Here is a 24651-nt window from a genome sequence, read left to right on the forward strand (position 1 = left end):
CCTGGGGACACGCCAGCCTCGGCCAAGGCAGCATGCAGGGAGCTGAAGCGCCCCTGGGGCTGGCAGCCCGTGGAGCGGGCAGTATGAGATCATGCCTCTGCTAGGTCCTGCTGCTGCAGACATTCGGTCATTTCCCGCAGGAAGGGCCGTGTGACGTCCCGCTGGTGGCGGCAGCAGTCGGGGTGGAGCCACAGCTCCGGGAGAGCGGCAGGAGCACCAGGACACCCGGCCTGGCCCCTGCTGCCACAGCAGTGACACTCCAGGGCTCCAACTCCATACAAATCCGGCTGTTCTGAGGTTTCAGATCCCCTAAAACACTCCGTTGAAAGCTTCCAGCCCTGGTGTTGATGAAGAAATCTTTACCCACTTCACCAGCACATGTCTTTGACTCCCATGCAGTCAAATACCACAACAATCCTTGGAAATCAGAATTTGACACATTTAATGAATAAGGACAAATAAAATCAAAAAAAAAAACCAAGCCAAAACAAAACTGTGTTTAATGGAATTTGTTCTCATTGCCTTTAAAAATACCCCCTCAACTCCACCTAAAACAACAGAACCCCTGTGGCAGGGTGGGTTTTGCTCTCCACAGTTAAACTTTTTCAATAAACCAGAATAAGGCTGATCACTCTCTTGCCAGGCCACAGCACAGGGTTTGCTGGGGTGCAGCAGCTCCTGTCCACCAGCCCCTGCCTGGGAGCACTCAGCAGCCCAAGGCTCAGGAAGGCTCAGCATCACCCCTCTGGAAAAGCTTTGCCATGGGTCTGTCAGCCCCAGCAGCAGCCAAGCAGGAGGCGCAGACCAAGAGCTCCTTTGTGGTTAACAGGATTGCTGTGCTTTATTCCTCTCCACAACAGGTTCCTCAGGACCATGTGCCGTGGCACTCTTCCTTCAGCAGGCAGGTGATGAGATGTCCAAGGAAAATCTCTTCTCTTGTCTGGTTCACGCCTGTAAAATAACCCTTCAGGCAACCCCAAACTTGCAAAGCCTGCAATGCAGCTCGTGCTGCTCCCTGGTACCTGCCTGGTGTTATCAGCAGTGCCCTCTCATCACCCTTCCCTCTGGCTCACTGGCCTCCCAGGCTGAAGATCAGTTCTTTCCCAATAACAGCAAAGCCTTCCCCCAATCACTCCAGAGCCAATTGGGTGGGAAGCCTCAAGGATGTTTTTGTAAAGACAGAACACCAACAGTGTCCCAGTCTATAATTAGGCATCTGAGCAAGTTACAGAGGATACAAGTTCAAGGAAGAAGAGAGTAAGAAAATTTTATATGCACTGCTTTGTCCAAAAATAGATTATGAAAGGCAGAGCAAAAACTATTTACCAGTCTTAGGGGGAAAATGAAGTAAATTTCATTCAGTTAAAGCTGAAGCAGATGTTCAGTATTTGTGTCTGACCTGCTACATTGCTGCTGCCACCCAATGTGAACCAATCTGAAGAGCTGGGGGTGTACAAAGAGGGGAGGAAAACACCACACCTCCCCTCCTAATTAGCACCAAAGGGGTGATTAAAAAAATACAATTTCATGTGAACAGGTTCAACAGCCTTTCAAGAGGTCCTCTGCATGTTGCCTCGAGCTGGCAGTTCCCACACTGCCTAGTGAAGATGACTGAAATGATTGCAGTAACAAATAAAGACTTGTCTCTGATACAAAATCTAGTCCAGAGGGCTTCCTTACACAGTAAGCAGGGCACCTTGCATAACCAGGGCTTGCATGTTGGCCCCACAAGCAGCAGCAGCTTGCAGAGAGCCACACGAAAATGGGAGCAACACTCCCAAGCTACCAAGAGGAGCCAGACCCAGAGTTCATTTCTTCTGGAAAAAGCCTGTGATGGAGACCTGCTTGTTGGCTCTGCTGGCAGGAGCTGCCCCTTTCTTTGGGTTCTTCCTTTCCTCCTTTGGCTCCCTCTTGGTGGGCAGCACGGGCTGTTTCTGTGGGGCCGGTGCCTTGGGCTTGGGGAATTCATCCTCGCTGTCCGTGCAGGACTCGCTCTCGTAAACCTTCTCAGTCACTGGTGGAAACAACAGGGAAGGGAGCAGAGGATGATGATGATGGTTTAGCCATTCTTACACAAAGACCTCCCCAGTGCAGCCTTCCCACTGCACTCATGGGAAGGAACACTTTGGGTTCAAGGAGCACGTGTCAGACACAGGAACTGAGTCCCAAGTTAAGCAGTAGGAAATGACCTTGAGTGTGCCAAGGGAGGTTTAGGTTGGGTATGAGGGAAAACTCCTTCCCTGAAAGGTCTGTCCAGCCCTGGCACAGCTGCCCAGGGCAGTGGTGAGTCCCCATCCCTGCAGGGATTTAAAAGCTGTGTGGATGCCCTTGGGGACATGGGCCAGTGTTGCCCTGGCAGTGCTGAAGTCAATGACCTTAGAGGGCTTTTCCAAGCCAGTGATCCTGAGATCCTAACTCACATGGCAAAGGCTGACCAGCAGCCATCAGCAAGTGATGAATCTCAAGGAGATCAGAATCAGTAGTTTGGCACTAGGCAATGGAACATCTACTTTATGGCTAAACCCCACCATTCTGACTCGGTCCCATTTCCACAGGGGCCAAAGCAATCAGATTTTCCAGCAATCCAGGCAAGACAGCCTGGAGACATCCCCAGGCTGCTCTCACCAGCGCATTGGACAGCTAGGGGAGAGCGAAGCAGACACCACCCACCTCCAGGGGCACAAAGCCTTCGGGGCAGCTTTGTTCCACAGAGGTGGCCAAGGAGGGCAAGCACAAAGCAATGCTTTATGAAAGATCAGCCCCCAGCCCTGTCTGCAATCAGGGCTCTGCCTGAAGGGGAGCGCCAGCTCGCTGCTGTCAGCGTCCGGCCACGCAAAGCCCAGGGACATAAAACACCCTCACGGAAATTAAACTGCAGTCAGCCCCACTGAGGGGAGACACCGTCACATCCCAGCAAATGCCCTCAGATCAGCCTTCCCAGCAGTGCTCTGGGATTCTTCTAGTAAGCCATTTTTCTTTAGCAACTCTATTCTTTTAAACAGATGTCTTAACTTCCCTTCTTCTGGGAAGCTGGCTTTCGCTTGTATTAATGCATCAAATTAAATAAGGTTTCCTACGTCACCAGGACTGGGAAGAGGAATGCTGTGAAATCCTCCTGGGCAGAGCCAGCAGGACCTCAGACTGCAAACCAAGCAATCTCCCTTGAGAGGCAGCAGGCTTCTCAGGGAGCAGCTTCCCCAGACCACTGGGTGAACTTAAACCCTTATCCTGCTCTCAGCCTGTCAGGAACCGCTGGGAACTCCTCAAGTGTGCAGTTAACCCCTCCAATTGCAGCAGCACAGCTCAGATCAGCTGTCTTTGGCTGCAGTCTCAGCTGAACTGCAGCAGTGTGTATGTGCAGCACCCATGGGTGCAGAGACGCAGTCACTGATGTCCCACTCACAGCCAGACTCTCTGAACCACAGCGGCTCAAAGGATGGGAGCTCTAAAGTGCTGTAACACTAATTTCCCTCCAATGCACCTGTGGAAACTCCAATCTCCAAGCCCATGTGTGTCCTTTGAAGCTTTAGAAAGTTCAAGGTAGAAACACCCAAGCTTAAACCTCAGTAATTCCCCTTTACTAGAGACTAAGAGCAGGCCCTCAATCCATGGATTTCTGTTGATGCCTAGGAATGTTTCTTGTGCTTTACTCCACACACACTTTAATTGCTCAATTTCCCTCAGGGCTAATCCCTAAATCACTTTTGCTTTTTGACACCAATTTCTTGCTATTGCAACTATTGTGAAAACCATAACTTAAAATAGTGGAGAAATATAAAGTACAGCCTCATTCTACTGTTAGGATTAAAACCTCTCAAAAACCTAGTGTTGAATTAAAAATAAAAAGAGCAGGGAGAGGGGGGAAACCCCTCTATTTCAAAGAATAACTAAAATTCACATTAGCCTGGGAGATTTGCAAGTTGTTTAGCCTTTGAATTGTTAGGCCTGTGCATGGAAAGGGTGTGGAATGGAAGGGAGAAGAGAAACTGGACAACAGCCAGACAGCATGTTTTGCACAGCAGGCTGGAGGATTTCTAGTGGAGAAAGCAGCATCTCTTCCCCAGCCAGATCCTCAGTACCAAGCTCCATCCCACAGGATCTGCCTCCCAAGGGCACAGCAGGGCCTTGCATTCCCCTTTTGGAAAGGGGATGTGAACTGTGAAACCAGGAGTCTGCATTTCCCAAGGGACTATGAAACCCTGTGGGGATAAAGAGCAGAGAAACAGAGGCAATATTCCCAGCTGAACCCAGAAAACACACTCCTGTGCTCTGGATGCAGAGCCTGTGCAACCCAGCTCCCCATCTAATGCTGTTTTGTTCCGTTTTCCTTCCATTTCAATGGCTCTCTCTGGGGTGGGAGAGGAGAACACCCCTCAGGGTAACCAGCCAAAGCTGTCAGTAACTCTGTGCAAGCCCAGTTCCTGGACAAGAAAGCAGCAGTGGGGATTTCAGTCCCAGTGCAGCCAGCTGCTGAGAGCCACAGCTCTGTGCTTCTCTGAAGGAGACACACCAGGCTAATGGGAAACAGAAGATGCAGCTCTGCAGACAGGTGCAAACACACACACAGGCTGAGGCTGGGCCAGGAATGCCCAGAGTCTGCATGGCCAGCACCACCACGGAGCTGGACAACAGCACCTCATCCTCCCCAGCACGGCCTGAGCTCCACTGACATCCCCTCAGCCCAGCCAGGCCAGGGAATCAAAGCATCCCACACAACCCAGCTGACAACACCATTACAAAACACACACTCCATGCTCTCATGTGTTTAAAGCCTCAAAAACAATCCTCCAAAACCCAAACCAACATAGTCTGAACGTTTGCAGCTCTACTTCAATGTCAGGAGATGGAGGAAATGAATGCAGTGGTGTTACACAGCTTTCTGCAGGCTACAGGAGGAAGCAGAGTCCAGTCAGGCTGGAATTTAAAGCCTCTGGCTTCTGTAGGAATTCTCTTCCCTTCTGAAAGCAGAGCCACCCTTAGCAGAAACAGAAACCCTATGAAGTATTTAAGCTCCAACTTTTTATCTGGGATACTCCACGTTTCTTTAACATATAATCAAGTTTTGCACAACTCTGGATTTATCCTCAAAGGGAAAAAAAAAACCCAACAAAGTTATCTCAGCCAGAATTTATCCCAGACCCTAAATCTCTTTCTGTAGCATCTTTAAAAGCTTGCAGCTTTGGAGAGGAGAGTAAATGAAGGTGGTAATCATGATGGCAGAAAAAAAGGGAAAAGAACTGAAGGAAAATCTGCAAATAATCAAAAAGGGTAAGGATTCAGCTCCAGCTCTGACTCCCTACCCAGGCCTGCACCAGAGGCTCAGTTACCTCAGTCTGGGAGCAGGAGCCCCAAGCGGGATAACAAAGAGATGCTGTGATTCTCCAGCCAGGGAGAGGCTAGCCTGTTAAAGTGGCCAATACAGTGAGCTCCAGTGAGTGAGTGCAGGGCACAGCCAGCCTTACCCATGCAGCCTTCCTCTTCATCGATAAACATCTTGGATTTCAGCACGCGCCTCCTCTTCCTCTTCCTCCCTCCAGCTGACACCTGGGGGACATGGCAGCACTGTGAGCAAGCAGAGCTCCTGTCTCATTACCCGAGGGCAGGTAATCACTCTGATCTGCTCTCACCTCTGTGGATGCAGGCTCCAGCTCAGTTTTCAGAACAGGTTCAGGGGGTGGAGATGGAGCTCTCTCTTCCTCGGGTGTGGGAGAGGGTGGCACATCTGCAAAGAAGAACACCTTGATGGCACACGGGTCTGATGCTACACACTGCAGTTCCCAAAGGAAGGAGGGTGGGATAGGATGGGAGAAGTGCCCTGAAAGATTTTTGCTAAGCCAAAATAATCAGCTCCACCCAGAGAAACGTGAAAACCAGCCACAGGAACTGGCAGGTTTTAGCTATACATTTCAGTTACTTGTTAAAGAGAGTGACTGTTATTTGTTTAGAAATGAAAGGAGGTGGGGTGTGGTAAAACAGTTGTTGCTTCACTGGTGGTGCTACACATCCCAAACAATCCATGCTATCAGCTTAACCCAAGAATTAGGTGCAGCACACTATCACACATGCTAAAACCTTTATTTGAAAAGAAGTTCTAAAAGACCCAAACCACCACAAAACCCAGAAGTTGACTCTCTCACTGTTTGATCTCCTTGCTCTCCTCTGGGTTCGGGCTGCACTCAAAGCCAAGACTGATCAAAGCAGTCAAGGACACCTTTGGGCATTTGCAGGGAGCACAGCGAGCTCTGGAGCCTGCAGCAGGCACGCCACAGCGGGACAAGCAGGGCTGCAGAGCAGGAGCGAGGCAGGGTCACCCTCCTGCGGGGCTGGCAGGGGGACAGAGCTGCGGGGGACCCGAGTGAGAGCGGCTGCCACGCAAGCGCCGGGCTGGGGCACAGCTGGCACCGCGGGGACAAACGGCTCCTGTGACCCACTGCTTCACCCCACACGGATGGGGCTGCCTGGCTGCCCTCAGCCCAGCACGGAGCCGCCGTCTGGAGCTGTCCCGGGGGACTGGGGCCGTGTGAGGAGCCGGCGCTGCCGGGCACGCGGCCAGCTGACCTCCGCAGGCTACCGAGGGCTGCAGGGACACGGCGCTGGGCTGCCAGGCCAGCAATAAACCACAGTGCTCCCGCAGGGCCCCGGCCTCCCAGGCACTGCAGAGAGAGGCAGGGCAATGCAAACAGAGGGGTAACACCACTGGGCTTCACCCTGCTCTGGGGGCACGGCCACGCCACGGCGCTGGAAGTGTGCGCTGCCCAGGGCTGCGGGCAGCTCTGGGCTCTGTGTCCATCCCAGGCTCACACACAGACCCTGGGCCCTGTGCCCATCCCAATCTCACACACAGACCCTGGGCTCTGTGTCCATCCCAGGCTCACACACAGACCCTGGGCTCTGTGCCCATCCCAATCTCACACGCACGCTCCCCAGACTGCCCAGCCTGGCCTCTGCCCTTTGCAAGCATCTTTGGGAGAGGACAAGCTAAACCCAGCCTGCTGAAAAGCCTCTGCCGTGCTCAAGCAGGGGCCGCTGAAGGCATTGTCAGTGGGCCAGCTCCACTAGACTCCTTGGGGGAAATCTGGGCTTTTTTCAGCTTCCTTCAAACCATTTCCCCAGCTTTTGGCAGGCAGAAGGCCTTCTCCTCACGTCAGAGTGTTTAGGACTACTATCAAGCTCGTTTATTGCTTTATTATCCTCTTCTAGCCAACACAGCCCTCTGACATGTGATAACTCCTGAGTCAACCACTAGCTGCTGCCCACAGTTTGCTCAACAGCAACAGCTGCATGAAATAGATACAAGTTGGGCAACTGGATGGACCAAAGATGTAAATCCTGGCTTTGTTCAGTCTGCTCTGACCCTGCCTGGAAAAACTGTGAGAAGCTTTAGTGCTGGTGCTGCGGCTCTCCAAAACCCAGGGAGTTTGTAGGTCACAGTGCCACTGAAATCACCCTCCAAAGTGGCTGTAAAACACTTGTCAACACTGAGAAACGCTGCCTGTGTTGGTACAGCTGAGGCTGCCAAACCTCCTGTCCTCTGTGGGAGCATTTGTGGAGTTTGTTCTGGCACTGGAAGCAAAACAACCTGCAGTGACTAAGGAACCCTCGTACCAATATAACTTTTTAATGAAAAATCATTTAAATGGAGAGGATTGTGCCTTATGCCCTCTGTGTGTTTCCAGCGTGGTACCATGTGCTGATGCTGCTGTAAGGAGAGCTCATTCAGGGCTGCTTTTAGTACAGACTAACACAGGACTAGGCAGAAGACCTGGCCTGACATGGAATTGCCCCTAAGTGCTTCACTCAGCCATGCAGGCTGAGTTTCACACCCACAGAACCTTGCTAAGTGTGCCTGTCACTCCAGGCCCCTTGTGCTCTCTGGTGTTGCTGATTCCAGTTGCCCCTGTTCTCTGGAGAAACCTGTTTCCAACCTTTCCAAGCACAGATGCTCTTCAAGCCCAGTTGCTGAATACATATATAATTTTTTTTTTTCATCCAACTCACAGTCTGTCTTATTCTGTACTCAATATAATATTACCAGTTTGGTCTCATTAAAAATATTCCAAACAATTCAAATCTCTGGTTGGATTTAGAAGGGCAAGCAGCAGGACCAAGGGGCTGGGTTCTCTCAATTCTTATTTTCTCTTTTCAAAGGGCAAACTGAGTGATATCCAAATTTATATACATGAGCTGTAATTTTCATAAATTTACAATTCTAATGCATAGCACAAAGAAATAAAGAATAAAGAGGGTTCTGATGCAGGGGCAGCAAGAGCAGTGACAAAAAACCTCCCCAGTGCCTCACCACCCTCTCAGGGAAGAACTTTTCCCTAACATCCAACCTAAACCTGCTCTGACACAGCTCCAGCCCTTCCCTCAGGTCCCATCTCTGGTCACTAAAGAGAATGTAAACCTTGGAATACATGAGACCAGGAGGCATCCCACTCAAAGGCATTAATTGCTAAACATGTGCTGATCTGGTGTCCCATGGGAGACCAGAGAGTTCCAACATTCCAAACTCCTGCCTGACCTCACAGGATGGGGATGAGCTGAGAGATTCCAGCCAGGCAAGCATGGGCTGATTTCAAAATTCCCTCCTCACAGCTAAACAGCTCAGCTTGTCAGCAGGGGAGTGATGAGGAAATGGAAAGACAAACATTTAAAGAAATAAGTACCAAAAAGTGTGGACATATATGTATATATATATATTTTAAGCCACATTGAAATGTGATGGAATTAAGGCTGATCACAAGAACAGCTTCCTGAGAGATTTATCATGCTGTGGAATAGTCTAAGAAGTGATACATACTTAACGAAAAAGATGATTTGCAATTATGTGGGCAGCAGGGGAACCATGAAAACAGGCCTAGAGGTGGCATGGATACTGCATGGTACCAACAGCAGGCACCTCTCCCTGGCACTGCAGATTTTCCTGATGTCCTGGCTGCTGCCCATGTGCCAGGCACACTAAATGAGGAACCAGCTTTGGCTACTCCAGGGACTCCACCTCCGCACCAGCACACCCCATTTGCTGCTTCACCTTCTTTCACTGGAGGTCTACACCAAACTGGTGGTTTCAATTACTCTGTAATGATCCCCAAGTTCCTTTCCTGAGCAGCTTGCTGGATTACTGTTCCACTTAGCACATACTCCCGAGCTCAATTCCAGTTTATTTCCTAGATATCTATATTCAACAGCATTTGTCACCTCAATTATCCAAATCCTTTGGGATCCAGCCCTGCTGCTCCTCATTATGAGCCCAAATCTTGCAGAGTTCTGGGCACCCCACTCCTGTCACACCAGCAGGGAGACACACAGTCTCATCAGATATGGCTCAAGTGCTTTGCCTCCAAATTCCCTATTATCCCTTCTCTTTCTGCATGTCTTGCTTCCAACACTGTCTTCCAAACCCTTTCTATGAACAGGCAGAATAAAGACACTCAAACTGACCCTGTGGGGAGAGGGAGGCCACTGGTGAGTGTTCCCTCCCCACATGAGCTCCTCTGACAGCCCTATGGTTCTGGAAGGAGCGCTATCTTTCACAAGAGATTTGGGAACCTCCTTCCCACACAGGGGCACTGGCAGCACACTTGGTGAGGAGACAGCCAGGTCTGAGCTAAGCTCAAACAAAGACTGAATCTTTGTTTTAAGACATCTCAACTCCGTGCCCAAGTGCTTGCAGCACAAAGATAAACAGAAGGCTCAGGCTACAGCCATTTCCACGGTCTTCAGTCCTTTAAACTATTCCCTCAATCACTGACCAAGGGATTTGGAGAGTCATGTTCTGGAAATCAGAACCCTGACCTACATGCCTGATTGTTTACAGATCTTCTTACCTTCCTCATCACTGCTGTCAGATACAAGCTGTTTGATTCGCTTCCTCTTTTTCTTGACATTTTCAGGATCCCTTTCCTCCTCGTCATCCGACCTATCTGCTCTCTTCATTTTACTGCCACAAAAAGCAAAGGGAAAAGAAAGGGAATGAACACCCATCGTCTTTCATGTGTGCATGAAAGCATCATGAGCACTTGGACAAGCACATTCCTCATGGAAGCAAATCAAATGCCTCTTAAAAGCCTGAGCATCACATGCTCTGAACTCCACACTGTACACTGAGCTGAACGCTGCACACCCACTGCACAGCCAGGCATAGGTGGCCGAGCCTCTGCAGGCCTCCCATCCTTCCCCACATGCAGCTCTCCAAAACAAGGAGGATTTCTTCAGCCCCTCTGCAGTTCAGCCCAGTGCCTCACCTCGCTTGGCCACAGCAGCCTGGCAAGGGCCTAATTCTGATCTTGTCTCTTGAGCTCAGGCTCCCAGTGTCCCCAAAAGCATCACTCAGAAGCTCTTTTGACAGACTGCTTGCCACTGACTGACTATGAGGTAGTGTCTCAGAATCCTGGAGCCATTTTTAAAGACTACTGGAAAAATAAAATAGCTTCTTTCTTTTTACTGTTGGCCAGACGTGTCAGACGAACAAGCCTGGAGGCTAAAGGCCCACGTATCCTCCAAGAGCTGGGACAGCCCAAGTGGCCTTCCCAGCTCCAGGCTGCCAACACCTCCAGGCCCTTGGCTTCTGGGACAAGACTATCACTAAGACAAGCAGTTAGTGCTAGCTGCCATGGTGGGCTGGGTGGCGTGCTTACCTATTCCCTTAGAAATGGATTGAGACCACCAATTAATTACTCATAGGCCACCAGAGAGCCATCAGACTGTAGTGATTCTTTGTCTCTGTCAGTTTGGGTTGGATTAAACACAAAGGGCTGAGCTTAAAATTAACTTGGAGCCTCAGCCCAAAGTAAACCCGTGGCATTGAAAGCAGCCCCACATGAGCTTTGGAGATCAACAAGCACAACTTTGTGCTGCAAGCTGTGTACATAGAGGCTGGGGAATGTCCCACCTTCCCTGCAGGACAGGTGTCCCTGCCAGCCCTCCCCAGGCTGCCTGCAGGGTCTCTCCCAGGCTGCTCAGTGGGAGGCTGTCTCGTGGAGAGCCATCCCCTCCCACGGAGGGCAGCCGGGCCCTGTCCCTTCCCATGTGCCATGGCACCCGCGGCCCTGAGGCACCCACAGCACCAACTGGAAAAGGAACACCAGGAGAGAACCCTGACAGATGAATTTAGCCAGGTTTAACACAGTTTAGTAGATGGAAACAGGAGGTGAGCCGGCAGTGTATGACCAGCCAGCTCCATGCAGGCTGTCCCCAAGCTGGGGACACAAAAAGGGACCCTGAGGGCAGACCCACCTTTTCTTGTCCTTTTGCTGAATTCTGGCAGACTCTGTTTTCTTCCCAGGTTTCTCTGCTACAGTGCTGGGAGATGACTCTGGTTCTGCTACAGCAACTGAAGGCTTCACTGCTTCTTTCTCCTCCTTTGGCTGCTCAGGCACAGAGTTGGCTTTGAGTTTATCTGTGAACAAACCATTCAAAAAGAACAAACACTGGGCATTCAGTCTGAATGACAGCTTACAAAGCAGCTGGCTAGCTCTGTGCACCAAGGCTAGAGCCAGCACTACCCATCGTGTATCCAGGGATCTGGACTGGCCAAGCTGTACCAGACATGGGAAAAAGAAGGGCATGCTTTAATTTCTAGGTGATTTTCCATGGTTCTGCTGCTCCTGATGTCAAGCCACCATGTGTGCTGCAGCAGTTCAAACTCTCTGGAGGAGGATGGGGAGGCAGTGGCAGGAGAGGCTGCTGGGAGGGCCCCAACATGGTGCCAGTGCCTTTCTGGGAGTGCTGGCAAACAGGCTGGCTGCTTCCCTAGGCAGGGGCAACAGCACTGCAACGACAGCTCCCTTATTTATCATCAACCAAGGACCCCAGCGCTGTTAACCCAGGACTTTCCGGCACGGGTGGAACCTTTGAAGCCAGGAGAGACATGCACATAGGGAATAAATCTTTCTGCTGGAATCCCACCCTCTGCTCCATACACATAATCATTTCCAGTTCTGCTCAGTCTGCTCCTTCTCTGCAGCCACCCCACAGGTTTCCTCTGTGAGCTCCCTGACAGGACTCCGCAGAGAAGGGAACCCTCTGGGAATGATGGAAGGGCATCCCCAAAGCGTTCCCCATCACCACTGGGTCACCTTTGCCATGCCTCTTTGGGTTCTGTGTGCTTGGGCCTAGGGCTCTCCTCAGACCTTCAGAATTTACTCCAGTTAACTGCAGTGATTGTCCTGGGGCTGAGAGTGCCCTCAGCTCCCCCAGTCTCACCAAAACAGGGACCAAAGAGTCCCAGCAGGGCTGTGCCTTGTCTGCTCAGTGCTGGAACTGTCCCCTGCAAGCTCTGACAGATGTCTTACAAAGTGAACTGTGCTGTTTACTCTCTCCCAAAACTCCTCTGTGAAGCCTCTTGTGCTCTCTGCTATAAGGGAATCTTTGAAGGAGGTCCCACAGTCCTTTTCCAATATTCCAGTATTTAAAAGCTCCAGCATCATTTCCTTTGACTTGGGTAATTCAGAAGGGACCTGCAGAGGCCACCTAGTCCAAACCTCTGCTCAAAGAGACAGGCCACCCCTCAGTTTTATTCTCCATGCATCAGTCCTTCAGCTTTTAGGAAAGAAATTAACCCTAAAACTAACAATGGGCTCCTCAGTGCTGTGTGATGAAAAGCAAGCACCATTAACATGCCCTGCAAAACAGCTTTTGGCAAACATCTCACCCATAGCTGGTCTTCCAGCCAGGAGAACTCACTTTAAATCAGATTTCTTCTGCACTAAAAATCCTTCCTGGGTTAGTCTGCTCAAATATGTCATGTTAATTGATCTCCCTCCAGCAAGCTTTTTGTCTGAGAAATTCCACTGAAAACCCTTAATTTTTGCTTTAAAAGCTGTGTGCTAAAACATTAACCCCTTTGAGTGCAGAAGAGCAGGAGAAAGTATAGAAAACTATTAGGAAAGAGGGGATATAAAGAAAATCCAATGAGCTTGGTAGAGTGGGGATGGGGAGGAAGAGTTCTGCTCCTTTCCGTATCTTTCTCCCATCATGGCTCTAGTACAAAACATTTGATTCTACTTAGTATTTTCAAATTTATATCCAGCTCAAAGTATAATTGAAAAAAAAGAACAGATACTTCAAATAATCCTCAGGTTTGGTTTTTTTTCATGTGTTTGTTTTTGGAACTACAACAGGCTGTTCCCTGACCATGATGGCCTCTGAAAACAGAAAAGCACTTACTCATAGCAGCTTTTCCAAAGAAGTTGTTCATGATGCTGTTCTTTGTTAGTGGCTTGCTGCTTGTTGCAGACACCTGGAAGCAAAGAAAGGAATAAGCACAGGAATTGCTCCCAGCCCTCAAGGTGCACAGCAAAATAATAGAGAGCATTTGTTCCCACTGCTTTAGATTTCAGCAGATTTAGCAAACTCTGTTTTGGACAGTTTGAAGATATTCACTAGCCATCAAAGGGGGCACAGTGAGTTCCTAAGGACTCCTTAGCCAGGCCCTCAGATCTGACTTGAAATAATGCTTGGGACCAGGCTCAGCTCCCAGGAAAGAACTGCTCTGGTTGCAAACCATCAGTGCCTCAGTTCACAGCAGCCAACAGAGGAAAGAAGAGGGATTGGCCAACCAGGATCCAGCTCCTCTGGCACGTAGGCTGTTTGCAAGGAAACATCACTGCTCTGTTGCACCAATGCAACCACCACAGTGAGAAATCAACCCACACCACCTAAGAAAGTACAGCCTCTAATCCAGCTTATTTTCATGTAAATAAATGGTAACCAGACACTAAAGTTCCCAAAACACCACACATTTCCCCAGTTCTTAACTCCCTATAAAAACCAGAGAAAGGAACCCAAACCTTCCCAGTTATGAAAAGGCCAAACCATCCACAGGGAGTGTTACCATTTTAACGCCCATTTTTCTGGCCACATCACTTGAAAAACAATTACACTAATTAAAATGAAAACATAATCCTATCCTGGAAAAGCAGCAGTCCACAAGATAAACAATTTAGTCTTGCACAGGTCAAGCTCCGAAACTTCCCTCACCCACCAAGTTTAAACACCTTGATACTTTTAAGACCTGGGCTTCTCAGGTTTCACTTATTGCTCAAAACAAATCCTTTTAAGCACAATGGAGAGAGCAAGATCCTCAGCTGGTGTGTACATTGGGATAGCTGGAGACAGCAGAGCAATTGTAGCTATGCTGCCTGAGATCCAGCTCATTGGGAACGTCAAAGCCATGGCAAATTCTCTTCTGTGGAGACACCCGGAGTGTGGCACGAGGGCTTTTTGCCCAGGTGACAGTTAAACACTCCCAGTGGAGGTGTGCCTGGCAGCAGGAGCAGGGCAGGGGTGGCTGAGCTCGCTGAGGCACTGTGTGACAGATGGTTAACACCGTGAACCGGGGGCTGAGGTAACTTACACCTGGGGCCTCCTTGGCCTCTGCCTTGGCCTCCCTGGCCGTGTCCTGGGCCTTGGCCGCTGCTTTGGCTGCAAACATGCCCATGATGCCTTTCTGCTGCTGGGGAGGGGGCTTGGCAGCCCGGGGCCCGTGGCCATTGAGGGTGCTGGTGCCATCGGGGTCCCTGTGCCTCGGGGGGCTCTGCGCGGGCGCCGGCGCTCGCGGGGGCTCGGGCGGCGTCCTGGGCACGGCGGCGGCGCACTGGATGGCACTGAACCTGTGGGATGGATGGAAAAACCCCATTAGCCTCCTCAGCTCTGGGTGCTCACCTCAGCTTCCCCCCTCCTGCAGTGCCAGTGCCCCTCCGGGCCTGCACGCTCCTGTTATGGAAAAAGGAGCAATTGAATCTGTGCGTGGGACAAGAAAGGAGGGCTGGCACACTGCAAGAGACCTCTGATGAAAACATCAGCTGAACCTGTCAGCAAGAGTCACAGCATTCATGTGTCAAACAAACTGTGCAGCTTTCCTGGGGGGTAAAGGCCCTCTCCACACCCAGGCTGGACAAGGAGCAGGCTGCATTTTATTCCTAAATGGGTTACACTCTCTAAAGCCTGTGGCAGAAGTTGCATGGCTGAGTGAGGATCTAAAACATTTATAACTTTCTGATGCTCTGACAAAGCCCACAGCTGCTGCCACAAGCGGCCCCACTCGGCCAGGTAGGCAAACCCCAGCTGAAACTGAACAATTGAAATGGCTCAGAAAACATCCACGACATTCCGATTTAACTCCACTAAGTCATTTCCAAGTAATCCCTGAGAGTGAGAAGCAGCCTGGATTATAATGGTCTGAAACTTGATTGTTTGGGGATGTGGAGACACAAGAAATAAATGACATACTCAGTTACAGCACAGCTCACTGACAGTCAGGAATAGCAGCTCCCAAAAATAGCTGAACTCTGCTCCCCACTGTGCAAATCACAGGCGACGCTTTCCAGATTTCCCACAGAAATGCCACAAAAGAGCCCAGCTCACGCCTCCCAGCCCACTGAATTACACAGCATATTTTCATTTGCCTAAGAAATAAAGCAGCCTTCTCTCTGCCAGTTCAATTCTGTGCCTCAGCACTAGCTGCTCACATGCACAGTCCACTTCTACTCCCATCCGGATCTGTATGAACAAACAACACCATCTCCACAGCACTCCCAGGCTGCAGCAGCAACCTTCTGACATTCAAACCTTTAAAGGAAGGAAAACAGACATTGAAGAAAAATAATCCTACTCTCCTTTACACTTTCAATCTGTTTTCAACATGGTGAATAATACAGCTCTCAGGGCAGTGTGAGCTCCTACTCTAAACACCACCAACCCTCCAATACATAACATTGTCACAAATAATATTGTCAATGGTTACGTTGATGCGCAGCAGAGCTCAGCTAACCTTCCCCTATTTCCCAGTCAGCTTGCCCTGATGCTGCTGAGTGACTATACCTTTATGGGCTTGACCCAAAATTCACTAAATAACCACTGAAAAAACAGGCAGTACTTGGACTATGCTCTGCAAACAAGGAGCTGCTTCTGTTTGGGAAGCTGGCAGTGCCAACAGGCATTAAACCCAGATATTGGTGTTAGTGCATCTAACCACCTCCACTGTCTTCACTGCAAAGCAGGTCCCACAGAAACCCAGAGGAGAACAAAGATCCCTGTCCCAGAGCTGTGAAATATCTGCACAGACAGGGCGGTTCTGTTTACTACAAACCTCACACAATCAAACCTCTGGCTTTTGCAGGTCCTGCAGGAATCTTTTCCCAAGTGTCACAGACAATCCACGCAGCTGGCAAGAGAGGGGGAATGGGATCAACCTGTACTTGCTTCAGCCAGGTCACAAATGAAGAAGGTGCACTTCTTACTTTCCTTGGGAAATCCTGTTTCAAAGCTGGATTTACAGGCAGGCCTCAGAGAGCTGTGTCAGAGCCTGGATTATCTAACCCTCCTGGATGTTTAAATCCCAGAGGATACAAGCGTCCCTAAGGCACAAGGATCACAGTGCTGCCTAAGAGTGAACAGAGTGGAACAACGGCAGGCACACCCAGGGCACGTGGCTGTGCTGAGTGGGATCACCCAGCTCCTTCCAGGGCACCCACCCAAACACACAGCTCCTCCTTTCTCTGCCACTCTCTTGTCAACACTTTGGACAGGGCCACATTGCTCCTCTCAGATTCTATACTCTTGCTATGACACACCCTTCAGGCATCCCCTTCAAACCAGATTGGTCATGGCACCATGCATCCCCATGACTTCAAGCTGAAGCTGTCTTGGTGGGAACAGCACACAAGTGAGAAGCTGCAGCTGCTCAGGAGGGAGCCAGGGACTCCTGGGGGCTGCATCCCTCCCAGCTCTGCTCCAGCTCCACCAGGAAGGACACTGCTGCTGCCCGACTGCTCTGTGTGCTCCTCCTACATCCCAGAGATCACAGCCTACTCTGAGCAGCAATGAACCCACAGAGACCAAAGCCCAGCTCCTGGAGGAGGAGCTCCTGTGAGACACCTTCAGAGAACTGGACGAGTCCAGAAGATGAGAACACAGTTTCACAAAACAGAAAGCAAACTCCTGTAAATGCTTTGCAGAGCACATCATTCATGGTTTTATCAGCCTGTTTTGATTTTCTCTTCCTGTGTGGCTGAGAACTGGATTAAAATGGCCATGATTAAGTGTGGCCTGGGAAAGAGAAACGTTTCCAGCCATCAGACAAGCCAGGTACTGGAACAGCCCCCTTGTCAGAGTAAGGACCAAGTGAACCAACATTTGGCTCATTTACACAACAGCCACACAATGAGCTCTTTGGGCACTGCTCTGGCAGGACTCTGAGGATATCTTTTCCCAGCTCTCTACAAGTCCAGGCCTATCTAGTGAGCACTGAAGTGGAGCCTGGAAGTGCTTCAGAAGGCAAAGGAGGCAGGAGTCACTCACTTGCTGCAGTGCTGCAGGTTTGCTTTGACGATGTCGTAGTCAGTGTTGTAGAGGGGGGAGCTGTCCTTGAGCAGGGCCTTCTGGATGCTGTACACGTGCACACTGGCAATTGTGGACAGCTTGGACTTCATTGCTGGGGAAAAGAGAGAAAGAAAGCCCTCTGTTAGCACACCCAGCAAGACTGACAGACTACTTGACAGCAAAACATGAACACAAAAAGGTCCAGCCACACCTCCCAGCACTCACTAATGAGGAATTCAAGGCAGCAAACCCCACAAGCCTGTCATGTTTTCCACTACACACTCTTGGGCTTAGGAGGGATCTCTCTGTGTTTGCCTTCCAAACATCCAGTTCTTGGGATGCACAACAGCTGAGGGAGTACCTAAAGCTGAGGCAGAAGGTAGCTGGTAACTGCTCTCTGCCCCTGGGGCTGTGTCCAGCACCACAGTGCCACCCCCAGAATGAAAACTTTCTCCCTTTTGTGTTACTCAGACCCCTTGAGACTAGGGTTGGCTTTCAGGAATTCTTTGTTCATTGCTTATATTGTTCTTTCCACAGAGTCCTGGTCTGAGGCTGAGCTTCTAGGCACTGTAAAAATACACACAGTAATCATTTCTTGGGGCCAGTCCTAGACTATGCAGCCCTACTCCCATCAAAAATCTCAGCCTCTTCCAAATATAAGTCATGCCTTTGGCCTGCCTTCCAATACAAAAACCATGAGCAACCCTTTCCTCCACAGCAAAACAGTGTTACACAGCACACATAACTCAACAAACATGACACAGAGTAGCTGCCCTGCCTGACAATCTCCTACTCGGAGGCAAAGGGCCTGAGCTAGAAATCCACTTCAAATTTCCAACAACGCAAGTCCTTCAAACAAAGTGAGGTCATGAGCTCACATCCTGAAGGTCACAAATACCACAGCGTGCTCTCAAGTGCCAAAGATGTTATTTGAAAGTGATGAAGAGCCTGAAGCTGCGTTTCAGTTCTGTGGGTAAGATTTCATCAGCAGGACCAGAAAGATGGTGAGACGACAGTGCACTCAGCAGTGTTGCAATGGGGGTTTTTCCACCTTGCACTCACAAAAGTGAAATAAATGTTCTATGAGAAGGTCTTAACACCCATGGGACTCGGAGCAAAGACTGCAATTGCATTGAATCAATAACCACAATTACCAGTTCCAGCACTCTTGGGGGCCTGAAGGCTCCCAGTTGTTCTGAGACACTACTGGTGCATTGCTGTCTCCCTGCTGTCAGTGGCAGGGAGGTGGAAAAGAACCACTGACAAAAAAAAAACAAAAAAAATCAGACTCAATTCACAACCTGAAGGCATTCAGCTGCTGGCTCAGACACTCCAAATTCTGAGAAACAGCTGGTACAAAAAGTACACACCTGACCCCAAGAGCCTGGCTGGGCATTTACATGCAGATGGCAAGTTCTCAGCTTTGCTCATTTTGCTGTTCTTTCAAAGAAAAAAGTTAAAGCCACAAGACTTTGCCAGCCTGCTTACCTTCCAGTTCATCCTCCCTCACTACTGCAACCTTGTGGCACTGCAAAAAAGAAACACAAAACCTCTTTAAACCTGAGCTTGTATGCAAGATTGCTACTTACAGTTATTAAATAGCAAAGCCTAATGATTATTGTAGCACAGAACAGTGGCAATGCCTTTAAACACTCATCAGTTTTTAAAGCTCTCAAATGTGCTCTCTGGCCAGTCTTTAGGGTCTACACCTCTCCAGGACATCTAACAGGCTGTGGTTAATACCAGGAGGATCCAGAGAGACAGACTAAAAACCCCCCCACTAATTCTGTGCTAAACAGATACCATGGACCTGTCTGAAATCAGGGAAAATCCTGCTAAATTCAGGCTATAAACATGACACTGCCTCTGCAGCTGTAGTTAAATACATCCCACTAAACAGAATTAATGCAATAAACAATTACCTTCCATTTCAGGCAGATTTGGGGATTAAAAGACAATATTCCATGCATGTGAACCAGTTTATTATTTAGGAGAAAAAAATAAAAAAGTTTTTTTTGGCTTTTTTTCCCCCAATCTACAAATAAAAGCCAGGACACCCTGAGATTTACTATTACTAAAAGAAGGCTGGATCATATCGTAATAGATATTTGTAATTTATTGTAATAGATATTTAAAAACACTCAGTGGGATGTCAAAGGCATTTAGTGTTTGGCTCTTAAATTTATCTGTGGGCAAAGGGGAACAGACACTGAATTTTATCTTCTTTTAAAAACCTCTGGGGTATCTGCCTGAAGTTTTAGCTGACATTTCTGAAAATCTGACAAGCTAAATGCATTTAGCAGCAATTCTTTTGCTTAATCAGCTGAAGCACTGTAAATATAAAATACTGTAAGTGAAAGTTTCTTTGTTCACCAGGATTAAAAAGTTGCTTTAATTAGGCAGTAGAACACCAAGTGGCAAGAAAACACACAGGCAGGTAAAAGGATAACCAAAGATTGGCCCCTGGGTGCAGAAAGCAGCAAAGAAAGAACGTGCAGTGTTAAGGGGAGCACTCCAGAGGGATTTCCACAGCTCTCCCTGCAGGAGTGCTTCAGCTGCATCCGCAGCATTCCGGCTACACCTACTGCCAGCAGGCAGCAGTGCAGGGCTCTCCCAGCACATCTGAAAATAATGGGGGACAAAAGTCACCTTCATATAATTCCCCTTGGTGGAAGACTCCCTGCCTGCACCAACCCAAACCATCCAGTGACACTGTGATATTATTTTAAAAACTCACAAGCTGCTAAGACACAGTGAACAAAGTTATTTGTGCCTATCTCAGAAGTCACCTGTTTGTTTCAGGTACATTAAATATAACAGTACACGTTGGCAGTCCCCTGGCCAGTTCTAGTGAGCCAAGAGATTTTTTATTTTCAAAAGAAATAGGGGAAAATCTCTTAAACTTGGGCTGTAAATGTGACACTGCCTGTGCGACTTGAAACATTCCATCACCCTGACACCCTGAGATTTACTATTCCTAAAAAAAGACTGGATCATATTATAATAGATATTTGTAATAGGTATTTAAAAACACTTAGTGGGACGTCAAAGGCATTTAGTGTTTGGCTCTTAAATTTGTCTGTGGGCAAAGGGGAACAGACACTGAATTTTCCTATCTTCTTTTAAAAGCTTCAGGGTTATCTGCCTGAAGTTTTAGCTGACATCCCTGAAAATCTGACAAGCTAAATGCACTAAGCAGCAATTCCTTTACTTAATCAGTTGAAGCACTTTAAATGTACAATGCTGCTAATAAATTCCTGTTTGTTTTGCTCACCAGGACTAGAAAGCTGGTTTAATTAACAAGAGAGCTTGAGCTGTAGGTGTGCTGCTCTGTTGGTTATCATTCCCTGCCACTTGGGCTGTCCCTCCAAGCCCCCCTCAGGCACCCCCAGGCCACACAGACCCTGGCAGGTGGCTGAGCTGACCTCAGAAGGGCCCCTGCACAAGGCTGTGTGATCTATCTTTGCTGCACAACAGCAGCGAGGGCACGGGCCTGGGTGCTGGCAGCATCTGAGAGAGTTAGTGAGGAACCCTGGGGTGTTATCCAGCACTGAGCTCCCAAACCATGGCAGCTGATCCTTCCGCCTGCTGGGACAGACCCTGAGCCTCCTCTGTCCCTGCCCAGGAGCCAGTGCAGCTCTGAGCCCAGGAGCACAGAGAGAGGCGGGAGACACCACAGCAGAGGCTCCCAGAGAGAGGGGAAGCACTCACAACGTGTCCATTCTGGAGGAGGTTTCCTGCCACCAGGTAGGTGACGTGCAGCTGAGCCCCCGAGTTCTCCCTGCACTTCCTCTCCACGTAATCGTAGAGCATCCTGCACAAAAGAAACCAGGGTCAGCCACAGAGGAGGGGAGAGAGCCTGCAGCCCTGCCAGGGAGGGACTGCCACACTGAGAGCCAGCCTGGCAGGGACACCCAACAACAGGGACACCATTTCCTCAGGATTCACTGAGCTTCCTCAGGACACCTGACAACAGGGACACCGTTTCCTCAGGATTCACTGAGCTTCCTCAGCACACCTGACAACAGGGACACCGTTTCCTCAGGATTAATTTAAATTAATTCAATTTCCTCAGGGGTAATTTTCTGAGACCCTTGCTCCTCTGCCACTGTGGAGAACCCCAGTCCAACAACTACAGAAACCAAAGGGCAAATTCATTTAACAGCATATAACACCTATAATGTAATGTAATTAGTATAATATAATTTATTTTAAATATTTTCTATAATATACAATATTATATGTGTGATATATAATATTATATATAATAGATATAATAATGTATTTTAGTATAAAAATACATTAACTAGTATATGATACATATAATACACAATACATAAAATATATATTACATATATTATATATTACATATATAAATTAATACCTATTATATATAATAACGTATTTTAGTATAAAAACACATTTAATGGTATATATTGTTATTATCACATTTCTAGAGTCCCATACCTTCTAGGTGGTTTTCTCACACAGCTCTTCACAGCAGTATTGTTCCTGCTTCTTCACCAGGGCTCCTCCAAGGCTCTCCCTAACCAGCCAGCCCACCCCTTTTATCCCAATTATCTTAATTAGCCACAGCTGCCACCCAATTAAGGACATCACAGCTGCAGCCCATCTAGAACAACTAGGGTCAGGGCAAGGCCACTTAATACAATACAGATATTCTACTAGGACTCCTGCTATAATGTTACATATAACAATACATATAATACATAATTTTATATATTACATATATAAAATAATATATTATATATAATATATATTTTATATATTGTATATATAAAAACACATAGCATGTATTTTAGTATTAAAATGCATTTAATAGTATATAATACATATAATATATAATATATATTATCTATTACATATGTAACATATATTATTTTATATATTATCTATTTTATAACATAATAAATATAATACATATAATAATGTATTCTTCATTATAGAAATACATTTACCAGTATATAACAGTGGATCCCACAGCCCCCGGGCAGTTTGTTCCCAAGCCTCTCCTCCAGAAAGGCATTCCTGCAGCCCCTGAGGGAGGAACTGGGGACTCTCTGGTGCACCCCTGCCCAGCAGGGCAGGCAGGCACAGGGAGTGACAGGGCTGAGAGGCCAGGCAGGGCTGGTAACGCTCTCCAGAGGGATATTTTAAGGGGATGGGAGCAGGAATGAGCACGGCACTGACAGGAACTGGGCAGGCTCTGGGCATGCAGGGACACCTACTGTTTGGCCTGGTTCACGTGGACGCCCAGCGTGTAGCTCAGCCATTTGTAGGTCACCTGGAGAAGGAAAAAACCCAAAAAGCACTTCAGAGAGGAAACCTTGGCCTGTCAGTTTGATCAGAAATCCTGAGACACCCCTCCCTTCCACGGCAGGAGTGAGAGCCCGTGGACACCCGTGCCTCACCGAGCACTGTGAATTGTCCCAAAAGGTGTGGGAGGGATTTCTGCCCCTCTCCTGGCCTGGAACACCACCGTGCCAACCTCGGGATGTCAGGGCTGCAGTCCCAGCCCTGCCATTCTGAGCAGGTACATCCCTGACACCTGCTCTGCCCTTCAAACCACGCCCCAGGCTCCGGGCTGGAAACACAACAATTCAATTCTTGTTTGTCTACATTGTTCCTGGAGCAAGCCACAAAGCCACAGGCTGGGAACGTTCACATTGTCAGGCAAGTTGCACCAACTTGGCCACACCACTTTCTGGGCAAAACCCATTTCAATTTCATTTCAATTTCGTTTCATTATTCATTTCATTTCCAAATGAATTTTTGAAAAACTTGGAAAGGAACAAACCCATGCAGAAAACCGGTTAAAGAAGGGGGGTAGAGAAAGGGAAGACAGGGGGAGAGGAGGAAGAGAGGGGAGAAGGGAGAGGGAAGTGAGGAGGAAGAGGAAGAAGGAAGGGGAAAGGAGGAGGAAAAGGGGGAGAAAGAAGAGAAGTGTGAATGCAAAGAGGCGAGAAGGAAAGGGAAGGTGAAGGAGAGAAGGAATGAGGAAGAAGGAAAGGGAAGGAGGAGAAGGAAAGGGGAAAGAGGAGAAGGAAAAGGGAAGGAGAGAGAAGAGGAGGAAAGGGAAGGGGCAGCGGAAGGCAGCGGGTGGGAAAGGAGGCAGCGGGGCAGGGGAGGCGGCGCGGGGAGCAGGCCGCGGGGGGAGCAGCGGGCAGGGGGAACCGGGGAAGCGGGAGCAGGCGGCGGGCGGGCAGCAGCGGGCCCGGCGGCACTCACGACGCGGTTGTGGTCGGTGACGAACTCGTCGATGTTCTCCAGGTACAGCTCGTCCGCCGCCATGGCCGCGCCGGGCCCGCGCTTCCCGCCCCGCAGCGCCGCGCGCGCGCCGCCACCATGGCAACGGCCTCACAACCACGGCGGCCGCGCGGGGACATACCGACGGAAACGCGAACGCCGAACTGGACTGGTACCGGGGCTCGAAATAAACCAAAATAAACGAAACAAACCAAGATCAAAAAAGAAAATGAAATATTAAAATAAAATATTAAAATAAATATTAAAATAATAAAATGAAATAAACTAAAACTAAACTAAAAAGAAAACAAAACATTAACATAAATATTGACATAATTAAATACTAAAATAAATAAAATAGAATATTAAAATATAATAAAATATAATAAAATAATAGAGTATTTAAATTAAATTAAATAATATATTAAAATAAATTTAAATAAATAAAATAGCTTCTTAGTGGATTGGGGGAATCCGAGCTGTGAGAGGCACATACAGCAGATCCAAAGCATCCCTGCTCCAGCCCCGAGCGGGGTCAGCGGCCCCGCATTGCTGGGGACAGCAGCGGCGCTCCCGTGTCCCGCATGGCAGCGCATCTCCCGGGTCTCCCGGCATCTCCCGAGCTGCCCGTGCAGTTCCTGTGCGGGTCGGCAGGTGCCAGCTGGACACCGCAGCACGGAGGGACACGGCCGGGGACAGCGCCCGGGCTTGTGCCGCCCAGGTTATCCCCGGAGGAACCCCAGAACCAGCGGGAGGAACCCCAAATCCCTCCAGGATCCTCCAGTGGAATCCTTCCCCAGCGCTGCCAAGGCCACCACTGCCCCATGTCCCCAAGTGCCACATGCACACGGCTTTAAATCCCTCCAGGTGAGTCTGCAGAGAGGGAGGCTCACCTGGACAGCCCTTTCCATGAAGGAATTGCCCCTAATCTCCAGGCTGACCCTCCTCTGGCACAGCTTGAGGGGTTCCCTCCCTTGTTCCTCGGGAGCAGAGACTCCCACTGCCCTCATCCCCCTGCCCAGCCTGCACCAGCACCACCAAAAGGAGGTGCCAGAAGGA

The 24651-nt window shown here is 49.0% G+C and overlaps 1 protein-coding gene across 1 annotated transcript; it reads right to left on the reverse strand.

The window, feature by feature from the left end:
* Positions 1-418: 418 nt before the first annotated feature.
* POLD3 (DNA polymerase delta 3, accessory subunit) lies at positions 419-23724 on the reverse strand. Its single transcript, XM_074530070.1, has 12 exons — positions 23575-23724; positions 22575-22630; positions 21037-21139; positions 18814-18853; positions 17305-17437; positions 14360-14615; positions 13171-13243; positions 11239-11401; positions 9831-9943; positions 5628-5722; positions 5463-5544; positions 419-2014 (listed from the first exon to the last, which is right to left on the reverse strand). Exons 1-12 carry the CDS (start codon positions 23635-23637, stop codon positions 1809-1811), a joined length of 1383 nt encoding a protein of 460 aa, XP_074386171.1. The 5' UTR covers positions 23638-23724; the 3' UTR covers positions 419-1808.
* Between the last annotated feature and the right edge of the window lie 927 nt (positions 23725-24651).

Source organism: Zonotrichia albicollis, chromosome 2 (genome assembly GCF_047830755.1).
Source record: "Zonotrichia albicollis isolate bZonAlb1 chromosome 2, bZonAlb1.hap1, whole genome shotgun sequence".
NCBI classification, from domain to species: domain Eukaryota; kingdom Metazoa; phylum Chordata; class Aves; order Passeriformes; family Passerellidae; genus Zonotrichia; species Zonotrichia albicollis.

Bases quoted from the DNA above. Each gene is read 5' to 3' on its own strand.
- POLD3 (XM_074530070.1), bottom strand. From the start codon at position 23,637: ATGGCGGCGGACGAGCTGTACCTGGAGAACATCGACGAGTTCGTCACC. The intron at 13,244-14,359 runs GTAAGTTACCTC...CTTTGCTTCCAG, and splicing joins AGGCCAAGGAGGCCCCAGGT to GTGTCTGCAACAAGCAGCAA. The intron at 11,402-13,170 runs GTAAGTGCTTTT...GTTTGTTCACAG, and splicing joins CTTTGGAAAAGCTGCTATGA to ATAAACTCAAAGCCAACTCT.